Below are 20,601 nucleotides of genomic sequence, written 5' to 3'. Positions count from 1 at the left end.
ATACCCTGCGTGAAGCTTGGTACGTGCCCCGATAATCAAACGAGCGCCAGGCATTGCAAACCCTACCAGGCAGACTTCGAACCGGATCACCACAGTTCTGAGCCCATTAACTTGAAGCACAAAGACAGAAAGGCATACTCATACATCAGCGCGCGCTCTTAGACACAAGCGGGCTGCAGCGCTTCTATGCCGCGCTTATTATCCGGAAAAACTCGAACTGCGCCTAGTTTCTGCAGCTGCGCCGTTTCAAAAGCAGAGGCGAGCTTGAGACAACATAGGGAATTACTGTCACGATGAAATGCCGTCTCAAATTCACTTAGTTTTTCTTTCAAGTGCGGTCATAACAGAGAAGTAAAAAGGTGGTTCCTGCATGCAGGTACCCAACATAACGCTGATAGAAAAATCAACAAAAGCGCTCAAAGTAGGAACTATTTCAATGAAACAACGTCTTCATCAACAGGCGCAGCCAAAATAACACAGCGCGAGCTGAATTGCATTCGTGGCGCAAATAAGCGCCGAGTTACATTGGCGTTTTCGTCATGTATACCATTCTGAGATCAGAAGCGCACACTCTGCCTCTCGCACAAATGATCTTGGATAAATCTGTGCACGCGTGAGCGGGGTTCATGAACGAGCCTGTCTGAACGAAATGTAAGCCACCTCTTGTCGAGGTGACCTTTACTCAGCTTTAAAAATGAACTGCCCGCAGGCCAGCGGCGGCGGCCAACGGCTCGGATAACAGGGATGGACGAATCCATACGTGTGCAACGAAAAGGGAGACTGGACGCAGCTCGTAGGTTCTTCGCGGTGTTTGTACACGCTGGGCGTTGGCGCCGGCGACGACTTTTATTCAGCCATTCCACTATTAGCGTTCCTCCAGCGCCGCTTGACTACAACTTTGACAAACGTCCCGTGGTCTAGTCTGTATACATATAGCGTTACATCTTCGGTGAAACGTCGCTGTCCACGAAGCGCATCGAGGGAGCGTCTACACGTAGCAAGCAATGCACACCGCTCGATGAACAGCACAACGGTCCGGACAGTCGATAACCCAAAGATTAAAAAAAATGCAACTCACCTCAGAACAGTGAGTGTGCGTTTCCGGAGGTGCCAAGTAAATCGAGCTCACACGGCGCTAACTGACGCATAGTTCCATTTCGGCCGTCATTCACGGGCTAAGCGATATTTCTGGCCGCGCATCTACCTCGCAACACGGAAAAGCCAGTAGACTGCTCGCGAGGAGCGGCTTACCATCGCGGGTTTGGCACCGACTGCCTTTCCGCGCGTTAGGAAGGACATAGCGGCACAGACATAAGCGACATTAGTCGAGAACCCGGTGGCTTCCGCTGCTTATGACGCCGCTTACAAACGAGGATAGGAAGTTTGTCGCTGCGCACACAATCTGTTGCGTACACACAGCTCTGCTTAGAGTGGTTTAGGAGACCAAATGGACAAAAAAAAATGATTGTGCAGACTTACCGTAAGTGGACGATTAAGCTGGATTTCGATGAAAACGTAATCCACGAGGGAACACGCTAACAACACCGACACATGCGCGCACACAGTTGTTTGCAGCCCGAATGATTCTCCGCCGTGTCGGGGTAAAATGTGTAAAACTGGAAACAGAAACCCATCTCACGGTCGTATCTTTTCCGCTCACACTCTTGCCGTGCGTAGCTTGATCTGGTAACCAAGACCACAGAGGGCAATTGGTTAAGAAGCTGAAATTATCCACTCGCGCTTTAAAGCACTTTTTTCGCAAAAGAAAAATCGAAACCTTACTGATTTGGCCATACGCGCTGCATCTCTCACCGCACAGTATGTGGCACACTTTTCGGATAACAATTAAAAAGTTGCATAGCATAACGTCTTTTTCTCATGTGTTGGTGTTTAGAAAACTGGCATGGGCTACATCAGCGTGTGTATGGGGAGGAACGAAAAAATACTGGCTTTGTGGTTGTTGCGCCGCGCACTTTTTCACGCGAATGCAAACTGCAGAAGTATAAATGGCAGATGTTAATTGCGCTGAGGACCACATCTTTGAGAATCTTCTAACGGTGTTTCTAAGCGATGGGCACATCCTTGAACTCTTACACCCATCTTTCCCCCTTTATTTTCAGGACACTCTAAAGAGAAAGGTAGAATCGATGATGAAGTGCTTTTGAATTAAGCGCGTTGGACAGTAACGATCGAAAGACATGGAATGGAATTCTCTCAAGCGATTTCTTTAAGGGAGAGCATGTTCGTTTGATCTGGTACAGTTTGCGGGCACCTTACTTTCGGAATGGCTGCCTTTCCTCGCTTCACCTGTTAGCATTAAATACTACTGCAGTGTGTGGTTTATGGAGGTTTAGCGTCCCAAAGCTACTCAGGCTATGAGGGACGCCGTAGTGGAGGGCTCCGGAAATTTCGACCACCTGGGGTCCTTTAACGTGCGATGGCATCGCACAATACTTGGGCTTCTGGAATTTCGCCTCCATCGAAATTCTACCGCCGTGGCCGGGATTGAACCGGCGTCTTTCGGGTGAGGAGCCGAGCGTCATAACCACTGAGCGACTGCGGTGGCGTAAATATTATTGAATTGTATTCACAATATACGCCACGGTATAACGAAAAAAGTGCTTTTCAAGGCTTCTAAAAACAGTATAGTGGAGAGCGTTGCGCTGTCCTCACACAATATTTTTTTAATTCCCGAAATAGCGAAGGACGGTGGAGGACTCTAGCCATATAGTTGCGGTCACCCGATGCTGTTCCCATCAGCATGCAATGCAAAATTAATCGACATTGCTCTGGACTTAGCCCAGAGGCAGTGTATAAATTATCAGATAGAAAGAAATTAGAATTGTTACAGACTGATCTGTAGACTATAGACTATGCCTATATAGATAGTCTATAGACTATAGACTATAAAGATGTTATAGACTGCAGTCTATGTATAGTCTATAGACCGTCTATAGACTAAAAGAAACTAAGGTTGCTCTAGACTTAGGCTATAGAAAGTTTATAGACCGTCTATAGGCAAAAGGAAATTAAGGCTGTTATACTTTAGTCTATAGATTCCATTCAATTCAATGTATTTTACCAGAAGTTTGGCAGAATATCTAGGTTGAAAGCTTGACATGCGCAGAAAACCTCTACAAGTCAGTGCCGATATAGTTACTATAACAACAATAGTTCAGTTCAGTTCATTTTAAAGGCCCCCTTTTTTCGGGGGTATTACATATGGGTTGGGATTTTGTTGAAATGAGCAAACAAACAGCGAATATTATTTAGAACTGAAGGTGATCGGTTACACGTTCTTGAAAAGTAGATATGAAGCGATGTTGACGATGTCACGGGGTAGTCCGTTCCAGTCCGTTGCTGCTCGAAAGAAGAATGAGGCAGAAAAGGTGGCCATATGCGATGGCGGCCAGGAAACTTGTAGGGGATGACTGGTGCGGTGAGATATGCGTGCTGCAGCTATAGTTAACAGAAACAATGCAAAGATGGTGAACAGCAGACGCTGTACAATAGTAACTTTGAAGTTTTCTAAAACATAAGCAAGCTTAGTTTTCAATGTTATCACAAATAACACATTATACACACGTTTGAATAAAGCTGTAGATTTATACAGTCATAACTGAACCTAAGATAAAGTAAAGATAAGAGAAATAATAGATCAGTGAAGCAAACATTCAGAACACTGCTATTTATAGGTTGGAAAAGGATTCTTGAACTTATATAAATGAAATTATCGCGAGATATTGATGTTGACGGAGTCTTTGCGGGAGGTTTGGCAGTAATGACTAAATTTGTAGATTGGGCGGAAATACGGAGTATGCCGTAAGTCATCAATACCAGTAGGTCATCATCATCATCATCAGCGTTACTACACCCACTGCAGGGCAAAGGCCTCTCCCATGTCTCTCCAATTAACCCTATCCTTTGCCAGCTGCATTCACCCTTTGCCTGCAAACTTCTTAATCTCATCCGCCCACCTAACCTTCTGCCGCCCCCTGCTCCGCTTACTTTCTCTTGGAATCCACTCCGTTACCCTTAAGGACCAGCGGTTATCTTGCCTTCGCATTACATGCCCTGCCCAAGCCCATTTCTTTCTCTTGATTTCGACTAGGATGTCATTAACCCGTGTTTGTTTCCTCACCCACTCTTCCCGATTCCGATCTCTTAACGTTACACCTATCATTTTTCTTTCCATGGCTCGCTGCGTTGTCCTTAACTTAAGCTGAACTCTTTTCGTTAGCCTCCACGTTTCTGCCCCGTAGGTGAGTACCGGTAAGATACAGCTGTTGTACACTTTTCTCTTGAGGGAAATTGGTAAACTGCCATTCATGATCTCAGAGAACCTGCCATATGCGCTCCACCCCATTCTTATTCTTCTAGTTATCTTCATCTCATGATCCGGATCAGCTGTCACTACCTGCCCTAAGTAGACGTATTCCGTCACAATTTCTAGGCTCTCGCTGCCGATTGTGAACTGTTGTTCCCTTGCTAGGCTGTTGAACATTACCTTGGTTTTCTGCATGTTAATTTTTAGACCCATCGATCTGCTCTGCCTGTCCAACTCATTGATAATGATTTGCAGTTCACCTCCTGAGTGACTCAGCAAGGCAATGTCATCAGCAAATCGCAGATTATTTAGTGATTCTCCATTTATTCTTATTCCCAACTGTTTACAATTCAGGCCTCGAAATACCTCCTGTAAACATGCGGTGAACAGCATTGGCGAGATCGTGTCTCCTTGCCTGACGCCCTTCCTTATTGGAATTTTATTGCTGACTTTATGGAGGACTATAGTAGCTGTGCAGTTGCTATATATATCTTCCAGTATTTTGACATAAGGCTCTTCTACCCCCTGATTACGCAATGCCTGTATGACTGCTGAGGTTTCCACTGAGTCGGATGCTTTCTCGTATTCAATGAAAGCTATATAGAGAGGTTGATTGTATTCTGCGCATTTCTCTATCACCTGATTGATAGTGTGAATATGATCTATTGTGGAATATCCTTTACGAAAGCCTGCCTGATCATTTGGTTGATTAAAGTCTAACGTTGCCCTCACTCTATTAGCGAGATACCAGTAGGTACAAGTTTGTACTAAAGAAAATTATTCTGCTCAGTAGTCGAGAAGAACGCAAAATGCGGAAATCGTATATGTTGTTAGCTCTGACGATCTTGATTGGGGGAAATAGCTTTTGGGTCGAGTGTAGGATTGGAATATTGGCAATATTGCGAATAGCGTTTTCTTGTAAGGCAAGTATTTTTTAAATGTTTGTTTTTGTTGTAGCACTCAAAATGAGACCACAATAGTTGAATGAGATGAGAACAGAGCATGATATATTTGCGGCTTTATTTTCGTATTGTCTATAGACGAAAATAAATTAAGGCGGTTATCGACTTCAGTCTACACATAGTCTATAACAGTCTATAGAGAAAAAATAAACGCGGTTATAGACTTCAACCTATAGATAGTCTATAGACTGCCTATACACAAATAAAATTTAACGCTGTTATAGACTTCATTCGTTTATAGACCGTCTATAGACAAGGGAAGGTTAAAACTGTTATAGACTTTAGTCTATAAATGGTCCATGGACTGTCTATAATGGTCTATAGACAAAAAGAAACGCCTAAAGGATGGCTATAGAGTCTATAAAATGTCTATATTCCGAGGGTGCTGTCTATTTTCCAAGGGTAGTGTCCAAGACGAGAGTTTGGCGTCGCCGGCAAGCAGCTCATTCAGAGGAGACAGGATGGAAGCGACTCGTAGAACACGCCGGAACGGCGAGTAGAAGTTGTCCGCTTCCTGAGGACACAGCTTTGGCAAAGCTGGACTGTTTGTGGATTCTTGGTTAGCAACATCTGGAACGCGTCTTTGGAGGTATCCTTCAAGATGTTATTAATTTTATCAGCCTTATGCATTGATGGGTTCATGCCCTTGCCCAGGTCGACATCTTCTTTTAACTCGTGAAAGTTTCGTTGGGGTGCTGAGAGCGAGCGCGGAGGCGTTGTTCGACGCCCAGTTTGCGCACAGCTGGGCGACCAAGTACCTCCGAGAAACTTGTCTTGGAGGAAAACTAGGTAGGCAAGTTGGCCTCATGATTTCAATACCACAAGTTGGCTACGTCGGTGAGATAGAACAGGACGTTGCCGAGCTTGGTGGCATCGTCCAACTTGTAGGCGCTGACGCGCTCGCACGACGACAGCCAGTCGTCGACATCACAGTCGTCGGCGCCGCTGAAGACGCCGGGATCGCGCTGCCTGAGCCCGCCGGAACAGAGGATGGCAGGCGAAGGACAGTCTGGCTGGTGACGTCGGGCATAACGGACGTCGGAGGTAAGGTGCGGCTACGGAGCTCGAGGATGAGAGAGGGAACGTACAGCAGCCTCCAAAAACTGAAAGAAGGGGTTGTGTCTCAGCAGAACCTAGATCGTTTTGCAAAGGTTGAAAAGCTCCGGGCCACGCGTTCAGGCTGCGAGCGAGCTTCACACCTTTGGATCGCCGTCGCCTTTAACCACAGTGAGCGAGCGTGGCTAATATGCTACACGAGGTAACGCAGTAGAATCTGGCATATCCTCGAGCGTTCGGCCTAGATGTCAGTGCGGAAGTACTTAAAATAAAAGGAGAGGCCTTACCTAAGGCCTCTTTCTCGCTATACCCGACAGCGACAACTCGCCTATTCTTGACAACGTTTCCCAGGACCGCGCACCGTCAGAGTAATGGATAACGTACGAGTTCTTCCCGCCATGGCCATGCCGTTCGTGTCGCTCGAAGGCGCAGTAATAGAGGCATAAGCAAGCGTCTGTCGTCGTCGTATGCGAGCGCAACAGTGTGGGAAAAAAGGAAGGAACCCTTAATTGCCAGCTCCTTCGGTGGGCGCTTCGAGGCTATAGCGTGTAATGTCCACCGGGAAGGAGGCAGAGGGGGAGGGGCTGGCCGGACGCAATCGATGACCTCGCGCCGTTAAACTCTCAGGCACCGCCCAGACTTCGCCTTGAATCCTTCGTCCATTTCGCCTCGCAGTTGTGTGCAGCGCGTAGCGCAACGCAGCAACCACGCCGCCGCGCTGTAGGGCAACATCTTCAGTTCCTCATGCCACGTCGACTAGTTCAGTTTTATCCCTGTTGACGATTTGAACACTCTTCTCAATGGAGGTCATGATCGCTGCGTCGTACGTATTGCTGTTGGATCTGGAATTAGTAAGGCATGCAGGTATGCATTTGTCACGCCGCCTCGCTCACTTATGGCGAGCGGAGGGTGTTGTGAGGGACGGCCATTAACGGCAAAATATATCGGTATAGATTATCAATAAACGCACCAGTTATAATACATTATAATACGTTGGAGCAGGTACATGCTTTGTATTGTGTGAAGCCTGCAGGCCGCTAATTTCATCCAGCGTTGCAGACGGTACACTGCAACATTTGTTTATCTCGCTCATAAATAAGACCAGCGGCTGCGATCTCTTCTTGCAGCCGTTCATCGTTTGCAGAGACCGTCTTTTGCACATGCATTTTATTATCGTCGGGTGCCCTCAGCAGGCAAGTTATCTTGCTTACTCCGGAACCAGTTTTACTGACATGCTTTTTACGTAAACGCTTATTGGAATTATGTGAAAATGGAGAGCTGTGACAATTTTTGAAAAGAGGTTAGCGCGAATAAAAGACGTCGGCGTTGGGCACGAGCACTAGAAACTGTTGGTCCTCGAGAGCTCGACAACTTTGAACCCTGTGGGTTTCGAAAATGGTGGGGAATTCTCGATGATTGCAGCGGGGGGTGTCTGCGTGTTAGAAGCCACCACCTGGTTGTTTAAACTACAGTCTCGTGAATGGCATTCGACACGTCCTCATTTTCTTCTGGTTTCTTCCAAGACGTGAGCTGTGCTCACAAGGCTGCTCGTCTTCCGGGTCAATCTAGTTGTCCACCGCTGTGGAAGCGCGTGCGTACGGTCATGCCGGAAGTGGCCGTCCCGTGACCCACGGGTGGCTCGTCCTCCGTCGGTTCCTCGTGGGCTTCTAAGTTGTCGGCGGAAGTCGATGTCATTGCAACATTGTGTGGAATCACTCTACTGGCTAGAAAACGCGCCACTCTTCAAGCTGTCAGCTTTCTTCAGTGGTAGAGGACAAATGGACCATAGGCCTCTCGAAGCGAGCAGCATACTGTGGCGTCTGAGTGAAAATGAACGTTGCAAATAGAGTGGAACAAATGCGCCACCATTTGCACGCTCTATGTTCGTCATCATGCACGTAACAATGCTCACATGGCAGGTGGGCACCATCAGAAAGTAGAGCAAAAAAAAGTACGCAAGGCGCAGCCGGCATTACGCATGTATTTCGATACCGTTCCTGACTTGGCAAAAAAATTACTTTGTTATCCGTACATTGTCCGAGTAAGTCGGTCGCCTATGTAATAAGTATACAATACGTCGCTCTTCTTCCTGAGAACGCTCTGACACAGCAGGAACCCCAAAGACCAGCGACGGCTGCTCTAGCGGGCCTGCAGGATCGCGGCGGCACACGGAGCCCTGGACTGGGGTCTTCACTCAGGAGGACAAACTATACTCATTAAAAGTTCTCACTCCTCTTCCTCCTTGCCGCGTCAGACATGACTTATGCTGGTTAATAATCCTACTGTCTCAACGGCTATTCGATGTTCGTAGCGCATTTGTGTGGCGGTTAACAGTATAGTAATGGAAATATAACTCGGAGACCGGATAAAAGACGCTAAACGGATGCAGACAATTCAGATAACAATGAATGAATGAATGAATGAATGAATGAATGAATGAATGAATGAATGAATGAATGAATGAATGAATGACCCTAGATCGTTGTACAAATGACGACCATGTTTTTTGACGGGCAGGCAACGCGAATATGGTCCTGCACTCATTAATGGCGCGCAGCGCACGGCTGCACATTCACCTGTGTCCGGCGAATGACGCAATATATATATATATATATATATATATATATATATATATATATATATATATATATATATATATATATATATATATATATATATATATATATATATATATATATATATATATATCAGGCAAGCTGTGTTTATTTCATAATGAGGGGAGAAGAAACGACACGAGCCTTTTTCTACCCTTGCAAGCTGTAGGAAGGCTTCAAAGATAAGGCAGCGTGCAAACCAGGTTGCGTTCTCTTTGGCCGCCCTTTGCTAAAAAACAATGATGAACAGCAAGAAGCTACTTTCTTCTAGATCCCTCTAGATCAACTTAAACTTTTTCTACTTGAGATGCCTCAGCTGCTTTGACATGTGTTTGCACACGTGAATTTGGAACTGAAATCTACAGTAACTGGTACCCAAACTTTAAAGTTCCTGAATTAAATGCGCGGGCCACTAATGTCGAATTGGGAATTGAATGTAGTATTCACTTATTCCGTCCTTTTGATATAAATTCCGTCTATAGAGTTGCAGTTGAAGAATAGAATACGAGAATAGAATCGAATAGAAGAATAGGAACGGCGCCACTGCCAGGATGTCGTTGCTACACACACGGGTGCCGCCAAGCTGTCGGAGGCTTTGTTTCGCATGAGTCCTCACCGCGACCTAAATCCTCACTTCCTGCATGCGGCCGAGGACACTGGCTTCCTCCGAGAAACACAGTGCGCAAAGACCAGTTTCACGCCAGAGTGGGTAGGGTATTTACAGGCCAGCTTATTGCACCATCGACCTCACCTGAATTCGTTCCTGCGGAGACAGACAGTGAAGCCATTTCCGCGTCGCTCAACTGCGCGGTGTGACCAAAGGGCGCCCTGTTTTCAAAATCTTTAACCAAACAACCGCAGGATTCTAAATGTAAAATAAAATGTTCTTTCAGCCAACCATTATAAATATAGTCTATAGGCAGTCCATAAACTTCTTATAGACTCTATTGCTTTCCTGTAGATATTTCTTTTGCAGCGAAAGCTACATTGGCCACGAACTCGCAGTTTCGCCGTGCTCGCATTCCCACCGCGGTCCCACCGCACCACGTAATCAACCACGTGACTGGTCACGTGACCAACCACGAGGCAACAACTAGCCAGACAACCAGACTAACCTGGACTTGCAATCAAGATTAACCAAGGCTAAACCAAGCTTTGCCTTAGCTTTCGCTACGTATATCCTGGCATAGCCGAGCTAAGCCACTGCCAATTTTTCTCTGTTAATAGTCTATGGATGTCTATAGACAAAAGTCTACTAAAAGTGTATGGCCATAAATCTACAGATTGGCTATAGACTGTCTATAGGATTTGTATTGCCTATAGACTGTTCTTTAAAATTTGTCTATAGAGAGTCAATAGACAGAAGTCTATGTGCAGTCTATAGATTGTCTAAAGAATTTTTTGTAAGAGAAGACCCTTGTATTCAACGAACGGAGCGCCCATCAAAACATGCGATAGGAAAGATTAGCATCAGTCCATGCCTCCAGAGCAACGCTATCTAGCGGTAGCCGAGGTACTTGCATTCAACAAACACAAGCCTTACCCATCGCACATGAAGCACGAGGAGGATAAGTGAAACGTGCACGTATGCACCTAAATTCGTGCCCGAATCATGGCTCTGACGTAAGTGCGGCAGTTTGTTAAAATGAATGCTGGTAGCAGCGGTGTTGAAGCGTACGTCTGGAGCGAATAATTTTGCACCAATGTTTTTTTTTTTTTTGCGAGCGATGTGCCATAAGGTCGAACCTCACTGCGGCTGTCGACGTCATTGCTTTCCACACTGACATGAACCTAACTAGACTGTCGGTCCTGGCTCTTCTTTACGTTGAGGCACATACGCTCAACGTCATTCATTACACACCATTCATTACGCTCGACAGAAACATGAGTCCAGCGTATTTCTTATTTATGCGAAATAAATAAGAAATACGCTGGACTCACATTTCTGTCGCGTGCAATGAATGATGTGGAGGAACCTTTTCCGAACCCGCCGCGGTGACTTGGTGGCTATGGATTTGGGTTGTTGTGCCCAAGGTCGCCGGATTGAATTCCGGAAGCATTTTGGTGGAAGCTAAGTGCAAAAGTACCCGTGTTTTCTGCAATGCCCGTGCACGTTAACATGGAGCGTCGAAATTTTCTCGACCTCCCACATCGGCCCTCGCAGGCACTGCACACTTTTCCGTGGCTGCGGGCAACACCATGAAGAAAAGATAACTCCGAAGGACGCCATGCGGACGGGGAGAGACCCATTAAGACTCACAAACGGCCCGTCGTAGCCTCGTTGTGCGTGGACGCCAAGAGCAGCGGCAGCATCAGCCGAGCTGCAGCGTGCGTTCGAAAGGCGCTCGTGTTTCCTGCTTCGTTTCGCGTCACACATTGAGCGAGGCAGTCGGCAACCCTCGGTGCAGCAGTGGACACCCCACCCTCCTCCGCGGACAACAACAATCCGAGACGAATTGGTGGAAACTTGGCGCTGCTCAGTGGGAGGGGCTTCCGCTGGGGCGCTACCTTTCTCTTAGCAGCGGTTTCGTCATGTCGGAAAGCCTTTTTGTTCTCCGCTTCGCTCGGCGCGAGTGTTCGGTTTTCGCCGTTCAGGAGGCGACCTCCCGTGACCGGGTGTTCCAAATTCGGAGATCGTTTAACGAGACCCTAATCGCTACGAAGGCTACACGCTGCGCTGCTCGTTTGTAGCTCTGGTCTTTCTTTTCTTCTTGCGCGGTTTTACTTTTGGAAACACTGTAGCAGTCGGTCGTCAGGAAACGACAGTACGGTCACTTCCTTCTTTGCCTCATTTTACGGAAACGTCAAGACTGACCTGCTACTTTCACTCTTGCGGACGACGTGAATGGAACCGGACACCTTTATGATGTTTTCACCAGATTTTTTTCCTTATGATTTTTAATCTCTTTGTTTACAGACGCAGTAAGGAAAACACGTGAGCGAAGTGCACACAAGAGGTCAGAAATAGAGATTAAAAAATTTCCAGGAAATTTTGACTGCCTTGAAAAAAAAAAAACGTTTTTTTTCTTCTCGAGATGCTGACCAGCGACTTCTGTGAGATTTAGGAAGGTCTAATGCGGCAAGCACGAAAGACAGCAGAGGCAGGCGGTGCCTTGAGATAAGGGCAGCCGACCACCGCGGCAAAGGTGGAAGAAGTCACCGGAACAGATCCAGGGAGGATGAATGGAGACGAAGCCACTAGGACCCACCAACATCACAAACATGAAGCCAAATAAAGTTCTTCACTCACTCACTCACTCGATATTTTTTCAAGAAAAGTTTAAATTTTGGAAAGAAATAGAAAATACAAAAAACAGATTTCTTTAACTGCTGAAAAGCAGAAACATCAATACTAGCGCTCAGTATTCAGGCGAATATTTAGATATAAATGTCATATTTGTGGAACGAACCTCTTGTTCTATTGCAGCGAGAAAATGAACATGTAAACCGACCAATAATCACTCCGTGTCGGACTCGGAGTGTCTGCCACTGGATACGGTACTACGCGTTTCCGTAACCTTCCTGTAAGAAGCCTACAAAGTAGGGACTTTGCTTGCTCAGAAGGCTTGTATTCGGAGAAAACTGATTACGTGTGCAAAAACCTTTGTCGTTTTGTGCCGTGTGCGTCGCGCGGCAGCGTCTTCAGCAATTTTGTTCTGCTGCAGCCCTGAGTTGAAATCCATGTCATCCGGCGAATTCATGTGACGTCTTCAACCCGCAACCTCAAAGCTCGAAAGTTTCAAAAACGCTGACACAGGCGATGGCGATTACTCTCTAGTCGTTATTGGGTTTGGTTTGCTTTATGGGAGTTTAACGTACTGAAAAACACTCCGGATATGTGGGGCGCCGTAGTGAAGGGCTCGGGAAATTTCGAACACCTGGGGTTCTTTAACGTGCACTGACATCCACAGTACAAGGACCTCCAGAATTTTGCCTCCATCAAAATTCGACCGAAGCGGCCGAGATCGAACCCGCATCCTGCGGGTCAGCAGCCGAGTGTCATAACCGCTGAGACACTGCGGCGGCCTCATTCGTTGGCCGATGTACACTGTAGTTATTCTTTAAAAAATGACAAAAATTAAGCAAAACTGTAGGCGAGAATTTCTTAATTTTGAAATCTAATTTGGAATTTTCGACATTTTTTCGCGCTTTTCACCCCTGAAAAAAAAAAGTTCCTTTTTTCTTTCAAAATTTCCGTGTTTTTTTTTGTCCGGCCTTCACATCTCTAGTCAGAACTAAGTCATACAGAGGGCTCATTTCTAGAAATAAAAGATCTGCTGTTTGGCATAGGCATTACCGAGACCAAGCCCGGGAAGTAATAACCATCAAATACAATAGTAATTTCACATTTGCAATGGCGAAAATATATCTTCGCTGAGCGCCAGATGACATCTACCGAAAACACAATGGGCTTAATTTGCAGCGACTGGAGGACGACATGATGAAAACGTTGCTCACAGTGTAAAAAGCAGATAGAAAAAGGCCAGTGAAATATCACTCTGAAGGTGAAGGGTGTAGAAGAGGGGACAATTTCTCTTTTTCTCATTCGTCGCATGCCTACCATATGTGTCCGACTGGCTCGTTTCATCTGCCTTGAATTCAAAGCCACACTCTGAAATTGTACTGATCGCTAAGACCCCCCCCATAGAAAAAAAAAATTCATGTGCCGCCACGGTGGCTGAGTGGTTATGGCGCTCGGCTGCTGGCCCGAAAGACGCGGGTTCGATCCCGGCCGCGGCGGTCGAATTTCGATGGAGGCGAAATTCTAGAGTCCGTGTACTGTGCGATGTCAGTCCACGCTAAAAAACCCCAGGTGGTCGAAATTTCCGGAGCCCTTCACTACGGCGTCCCTCATGGATTGAGTCGCTTTGGGAAGTTAGACCCCATAAACAAAATCGAAACAAAACAATGGTATAATTTTTGTCACTATCATCCAACCATGTCTTTGATTTTGCTGTCGCTGTTGGCAATTACGTCAAAAATGGTCATATGATGTGGGTTTCTAAACTGATATCGCTTCACGTTCTGACATACCTTTCGCAATTGCAGTAATTTCAGGTCTACAGTTCGCACCCGCGATGCTCAAATTTGTCTGGAAAGTTTTTTTTTCTTTAACAGTTGAGCAGAGAACACGGCATGGTTGGCGTGTCAAGAATATCGGTATTGGTCGAGAGGGTCGTGACGTCACAACCACATGACCTCGCACATGTAGTTCGATCACCCCGCAACGATCACAAAGTACAACAGTGATGACGTCACTACACGATTCATCATTGGGCTACAGGGTTGTGGCGTCATTCCACTGCCGTCACGTAGTGCCTCTGATGAAAGAAAAGCAATTGCGCTGAAAAGAACAATGGTCGAACCAGAATAGTATTTGAATTCTCTTTTGTGGTGTATGACATCACGTTCCGAATGTGCTATCGACAGAAGAAGTGCACAGACCACAGGAGAGGATTTAAAACTTTATTTCTTGAAACCAGGCATCCGCTTACAGGTTGCAAGTCCAGCTTTCTTCGGCATCACTGTTAATTGCGAGGCAACTGCGGAAAATTGTAAGATGCTCTTATGGGCATACTGACGGGAATGGTTTAACCTTCCGATGCGTGGCAAAATGCTGTTCTCCTGTTCTGTATTATTCATGCAGCCCTGACGTCTATTTTTACTGGCTTTAAAGTCTGTCCTAAGCTGGCATGGAGTAGCTAAGACTACCATAGAAAAGCAATGGGGTGCATTTTTGACAATAAATGTGAGGCAACTGCGAAATAATGCAAGATGCTGGCATGAACATATTGATGGGAATTGTCTACTGTTCCGATGCGTAGTAAAATATTGCTGCGAAAATTTGCCCTGTGCTTTGACCAGGTAGTTATGACTGCCATAGAAAACCGATGGGTGCGTGTTTGATAATAAATAGCAGAAAACTGCAAGCGTCACGAGGAAAGATCTGCCGATATAATGTTTACTTTATGAAATTTTACGATATACGAAAAAAATTACGTACATAAATAACTTCCGGTTGAAGGAAGCGCTTGTCCAGAATTTGTGGGTATGGCAGACGCATAGCATACTGGACATGTATGAAACAGGCTCGCAACGTTCACGAAGTTTCCGACTGCAGAGTTAAGTAACGCGACCATAAATACGTCACTTGCATGGTCCGTTAACTTTGCCTACCGAAAGTACATCTCGACCTACTTGTGCATGCTGTCGCTGAGTGAACTTGAAGGGAGTAGCGCTAACGCAGATCCTTTGTTGCAGCGTTGGCCTCACCGCTGGATGTATGGCCTGTGTTGCGCGCAGGTGCACGAGCGGTTGTCAGACTCCGAGATCCGGCGCGTGTTCCGCGTGGCATCCCGGGGGGAGGTGCCCCCCTACGAGCTGGTGCAGCTCCGCGCCCCGAGCCACCACCGGGCGGAGCGCGAGGCGAGCGGCGGTGAGCGGCGCTCCGTGGCGCTCCGGGCCTTCGGGCGCCGCTTCGACCTGCGGCTCCAGCGCAACCGGGACTTCGAGCAGCGCGCCGCCAGGCTGCAGATGCTGGCCGCCGAGAGCACGCCCAACGGACTCGCCTACACGCCGCTCAGGGCCAAGGTACGTGCACCCTACAGGGGAGGGGAACCTCCCTTGCAAGGCCCACTGCTGGGTGCCTTTCAACGGGAAGCTTTAAAACAAAAGGACCCTATCCATTGGTCAAATGCTTTTAGGGCGTCCCACAAGGTGGTGTAGAATTGTAACAAGGGAGTAATTACTCATTGGCATCCGCCCAAGCGCAGTCATACGACTACAAAAGAAAGCTGTACAGCTTCTTCAGAAACTTCGCAGTTAAAGAAAAATTCGTCCTGGTCCGGGATTCGAACCCGGGACCACCGCTGCACAGGAGCAGTCGCTCTACCAACTGAGCTAACCGGGACGGCAAGCTAATGGTAGGGCGAGAGCGAATTGATCAATAACTCGAAGTGGGAACAGTGTTGGTGACAGGTTTGACAGGTGTTACGGTGACAGGGCTGCAGCCAGTGCGCATGCGCAACATAATAACTAGAGCAGAGTTGTTGTCCGGCAGATGCGTATTGGCGCCTCTCTCTCCCCTATCCGCCTAACCGATAAGGTCCCCCATTTCAAATACCTCCATGTCTTCCCACTGTTCGTGGATTGCGCTTGTGAGCGGGAATAAATATCGGATACCTTTCAGGAGAGGGCAGGAAAGGACGTGCATGTACTATATGTTCTAGAAAGTTGGCAAAAACTTACTGGCGGTTGCCATTGTGCAATGCGAGATTTAGAGACGGCTGTTTCAGCTGGTATAGCTTATGCATTATCACTAGTCTTCTTCTCCGGTAGAGTACGTGCGCGTGACGTCACCATGCTTGGGCCATGAAGCGCGACGTCATTAAATGTGACAAATACTCGTGGCGCGGTATTACGACGCCAACGCCGCAAAAGCGGAAGGCGCGCTCTTAACAGCTGTTGGCGGGATATGATGAACCACGCTAGATGACTGCGCTTGCATTGCACAGGATGCGCACGAACGATCCTTGCGCGTTTCAGGGCCGGTATAGTAAAAAATACTTGTTTCCATTTCCGCCCTTTGTCACTGCCTGAAGCGCCAGAACGACTCCGTTGTCACGAGGATCGGTGAGTGCATGAGCGCGGCGTATCTTAAGTGTGGAGTAGGATAGAATGAAACGGATCTGGTTCAGCAGTGTAGCACAGTCGAAAGGAGAGGCCAACAAACGTGGCTGACAACTGAGCACGCCCTGAAATTGGCTTCGTTCGGCAACGGCATCGCGTGCAACTATCGCGATGCTCCACCAGACATGCACCGTTATCGTGCATCTTTTCACAACACCTGCAGCTGTCAATGGCACCTGTGGACAAGAGGCTTGCTTTAATGAAAATCGTCGGAGAGGTTATTCTGATGATACACAAGGTCAGGCTACTCTAGATGGAGATGCAAGCACCGTCGCAGTGTAATGTAAGCACCATCAGAGCATAGCGGATACCTGCTGCTGCAGCTATAGCAGACCGAATATGGCGGCTGATGTACCGACAGTTCCCAAGAAACTGACGCAGACGCACACAGAAATTCCTAAAGAAGCTGCGACAAATGTAAACTCTAATGCCATCGGATTCCATTCTTATAAGCGTCCCCACAGTTTTTCTGTTCTTTTTTGATGACGCGCTACTGAAAAACTCTTCTCCCGTTGGAACAAAGAAAGCCAGTGGTGACATTTTGGTTCCATTAATGCACAAAGTACTCTTTATTACAACAGAATTCACGAAAGATTACAATTAATCGTAAAATTTTACTCAGAGTAATTAAGTTATTAGAAGTAATTATTAAAAATAATTAGAATAACTTTATTGTTCTTAGCTTGTCAAGCCTATAAATGTTCGTGAGCTTCTTGGAATAAGACCAGCTGATAGTCTGCACTCGTGATGGCTCCTTACTGTGTCCCGACCTTGCGCTGTTTCAAATACGATCGGTAACCAATAAGCCCAATTGATAACAACTGTTCACTTTTTGAAGCGGACTTGTATTTTGGCAGAAAGGCCACGAACTCCAGGCGACTTGAGACCGCGTTCGCTTCCTCCGCAGACAGCACTGCGACGATACTATACGGTGGCGCATGTGGACGCAGGCTCGTACCCACTGACCTCCAGATGCTCCCGCTCCATTGCTGCATCCACTGAAGCCCCTGCTATTGCCAGCGCACTCGCCATCGAAGCTTATAGGACAAACAAATACGGAGATCGCACATTCTCACCCATGCACAGGCTGCGTGTCGGGCCTTCACCAACGGCCGAGTCCCAAAAGTTGCCCTCCGCATTTTGGGCGCCACACTCCTCCAAGATCATGCCATCACCTGGACCGCTGGCCACGAAGGCCTAGAAGGCAACGTCAAGGGTGACACCGTAGCTCGCAATTACACCAACCTAGCGGGAACTCACAGGCTAGACGTGTGCCCCCTTTCGACCCACTGCTTCCTTGAGATCGTACACTCTAAACACGCATAAAAAGGTGTGCTCTGGAGAACAGTCTACTCCCTGTTTACTCCTTTCCGTTTGGAGTGTGAGACTCAATCGACGCACCTACGGCCCTCCTCAAAACCGCCTTTCTTGTCGGATGCCTACACGCTCCACCGAACCTGGACTCTCACTTTCCGCTACCTGCGCTCTCTACACACCGCTCGCACTCAAACCAATGCTATACTGCCACCGCCAAATGGCTGACGTACACAGGGGTGGTTTACTGAGACGTGCTGGGGAGAAGTTCGCAAAGCATCGGGAGTCTGGGGAAGAGGAAAAGCGCTGGCTCCTCGCATGCCTGGGGTACGCCAAGTGCTGGATAATATAGTTCGGCTGCGTGACGACGCCACTAGAGTAATTTGTAGCGTTGCAATATGCGTGCACGCGTGTGGTGCGCGCGACTCTCTATATACTATGTCACATGGACATGGAATCATAAACCAGACCACCTAAAGCCGCCCAACTCTGCCTTGGAGCAGTGAGAGGTGCGGGTGACGAGCGCCACCCCGGAAGCAGTTCATTGCCATTTCCATATAGCGCCGCGCCGGCCGCTGGGGCCTCTTCCTCCCTCTCAATTCCTTCCGTCTTACAGCCTTGAGGGCTCTGGTTTGTGCTGCAGCAGAAGGCGGCTTCATTGCTGGGAAAAGTGGGTCTTGAGATTTTTCCGTGACTCGATTCGAACCCGTGACGTCAAGACCGACATGTACTCTGTGATCACCGCGTGGAAGTGAATTGTGCTGCAGCCTAGCCTCAGAGGCCCGCGCGCAATGGCCTCTCAACTGATGACTCTTGGCTTGCGGAACCTGGCTGGTGGTAATAACACCTGCGCTTCATTTTTTCTTTTTTTCAAGCTGATAGAAAAAGTCCCTAAAAAGCGCCCTTCAATTTGTCCTCCGTGTTCCTTTAAAGGGGCTCTGAATAAAGTTGTGGTGTGCCTGGGATGTCAAAGGACGCCGCTTCACCAATATCCTCCAGCAAGCATTTTTGGAATGTGTTTGTTAGTAGCTGTTGTCTGCGGCCAAAATTTCAATTTCAGCGTCTTCGCGCCTTTCCCTCTCCTCTCGCCACTTGCATGCTCAAAGGCCGGTGCTGCTCCGCCGGCCGCACAGCCGGCTGCCGACGCGCGGGAATTCACCGGGGGGCGGAGCTTCCTCGCCCACCGGAGCGACGCGGCCGATTGGCTGCGGCCATGGTAGCAGCGTGACGTCTGGAAGAACGTAACCGAGAGTCATTCTTCACCGACAGCAGGATCAACATAAAAAAATATTTTACAAGATATTTTTACAAAGAGTCTTCACCGACATACGCAGGAGCGTGAAGCGGAGGCAGGCGGGAGTATGAAGAATTGCCGAAAAGAGCTCGGCAACTTTTGAGCGCGATTGTGGGTTCTCTGCTGCGTGTAGAAGAGTATTTTTGGCTCAGGTGTCCATGACAGCGGAACGTAGTGATTTAGCGAGTTTATGCACTCTACTCACAGGCAGTTTCAGGGCCCCTTTTACACTGATATGTCCTCATGTCTTTACACTAAGTGGTTCCGCTCTAAGACGTGCTGGCCAGGAGCTCTATCGCGCTCTCTCTCTCTCAAAGTTCACGTTGGCCGCTCCGCGCGTCCCGCAGGATGATGAACCGTCGGACGACTTCTGGTCCGGAGGAGGCGCCTACCAGGACCACACCAACATGGCCGCCCTTGTCCTGAGCCAGGACAAACTGGGACGCCTTCAGATGGTGAGGCACGAAGCTGGGCGCCACCCCCCGACAGGCTGCTACCGGCTGGGACGGAAGTCGCATCCCTTTTGCACCCTGTCACTTTACTGTGCACACCCCGTGCATCAGACACCGTGGCATAAGTTTTCAAATTGGTCTCATGCGGGAGTTCCAACACATAACAAAGTGTTCGCTCTTTGTATGAGCAAGAGACCAACGATCATGGACACTTGGGGAAGCACGACGAAATGTAGAATTGGAAGCAAACAACAGAGAAATGAAAGCTTAATTTGAAATTACTGTCTTTCTTACTGTCTAATGTAGCCAGGTACTCAAGGTATTAACAAGTGCCACTGCTATAGCGGTGGCGAAACATTTGACACAACCGTGCCAGACCGCAAGATGCCACATAAAGCATAACTACAAAATTAGCTAAAAAAAATAAGACGTGCAGAAGACAGGAGCCTGCGCGAGCGCTCGTGCTGTCTCTTCACTTTTCAAAGTCCTGTTTCTTGCCCTAATTTTGTAGCCATAAAAAACCAACAAGCTCAACTTGACGCTCTGATAGAGCACGTAGTTGCAGCTGGCAGCAGGCTGGTATGCCCCCTGTGGCATATCTGTGGAGAGAATCCGAACTCCTAACTACTATGCGCGGTACTTCGCACAAACACGACCGCTCGATGAGATCGAGCTGCAGTGGTTTAACCAGAGTCCAAAACCTGGCAGCATAAGTGTCGTAGTTTGTACACGGAGGTAGAAAATTCAGTCCACTAGATGAAAAAACTTCAATTGCACCTCACTTCACAGAGCACTGCTCCCAGCGTGTGAATGTATTCAGTTAGCGCCCGGCCTTCTACTTTTTCAATTAAATTTTATATTGCAGAAATACAGTCGTTATCAATCAATCAAT

General features: G+C 47.7%; 1 protein-coding gene and 1 non-coding gene across 5 annotated transcripts in view; one reads left to right on the top strand and one right to left on the bottom strand.

Annotated features, from left to right (window-relative positions):
* The window catches only part of LOC144107664 (A disintegrin and metalloproteinase with thrombospondin motifs like), a 235,340-nt gene that overhangs the window by 191,761 nt on the left and 22,978 nt on the right, over positions 1–20,601 (top strand). For 2 of the 4 annotated variants that reach the window (XM_077640778.1, XM_077640775.1), the window contains exons 3-4: positions 15,222–15,551; positions 19,605–19,712. In XM_077640778.1, the coding sequence (XP_077496904.1) occupies positions 15,222–15,551; positions 19,605–19,712 (438 nt within the window). The remainder of the gene's footprint in view (positions 1–15,221; positions 15,552–19,604; positions 19,713–20,601) is intronic. The other 2 variants (XM_077640777.1, XM_077640776.1) reach the window with 1 other exon arrangement.
* TRNAT-UGU (transfer RNA threonine (anticodon UGU)) lies at positions 15,797–15,870 on the bottom strand. Its single transcript has one exon. It is a non-coding gene; the product is annotated as a tRNA-Thr (tRNA).

This window comes from Amblyomma americanum, chromosome 10, assembly GCF_052857255.1.
Source record: "Amblyomma americanum isolate KBUSLIRL-KWMA chromosome 10, ASM5285725v1, whole genome shotgun sequence".
In the NCBI taxonomy this organism is placed as follows: domain Eukaryota; kingdom Metazoa; phylum Arthropoda; class Arachnida; order Ixodida; family Ixodidae; genus Amblyomma; species Amblyomma americanum.
Note: the sequence above shows the minus strand (reverse complement) of the source record. Positions and strands in the feature narration are given on the sequence as shown.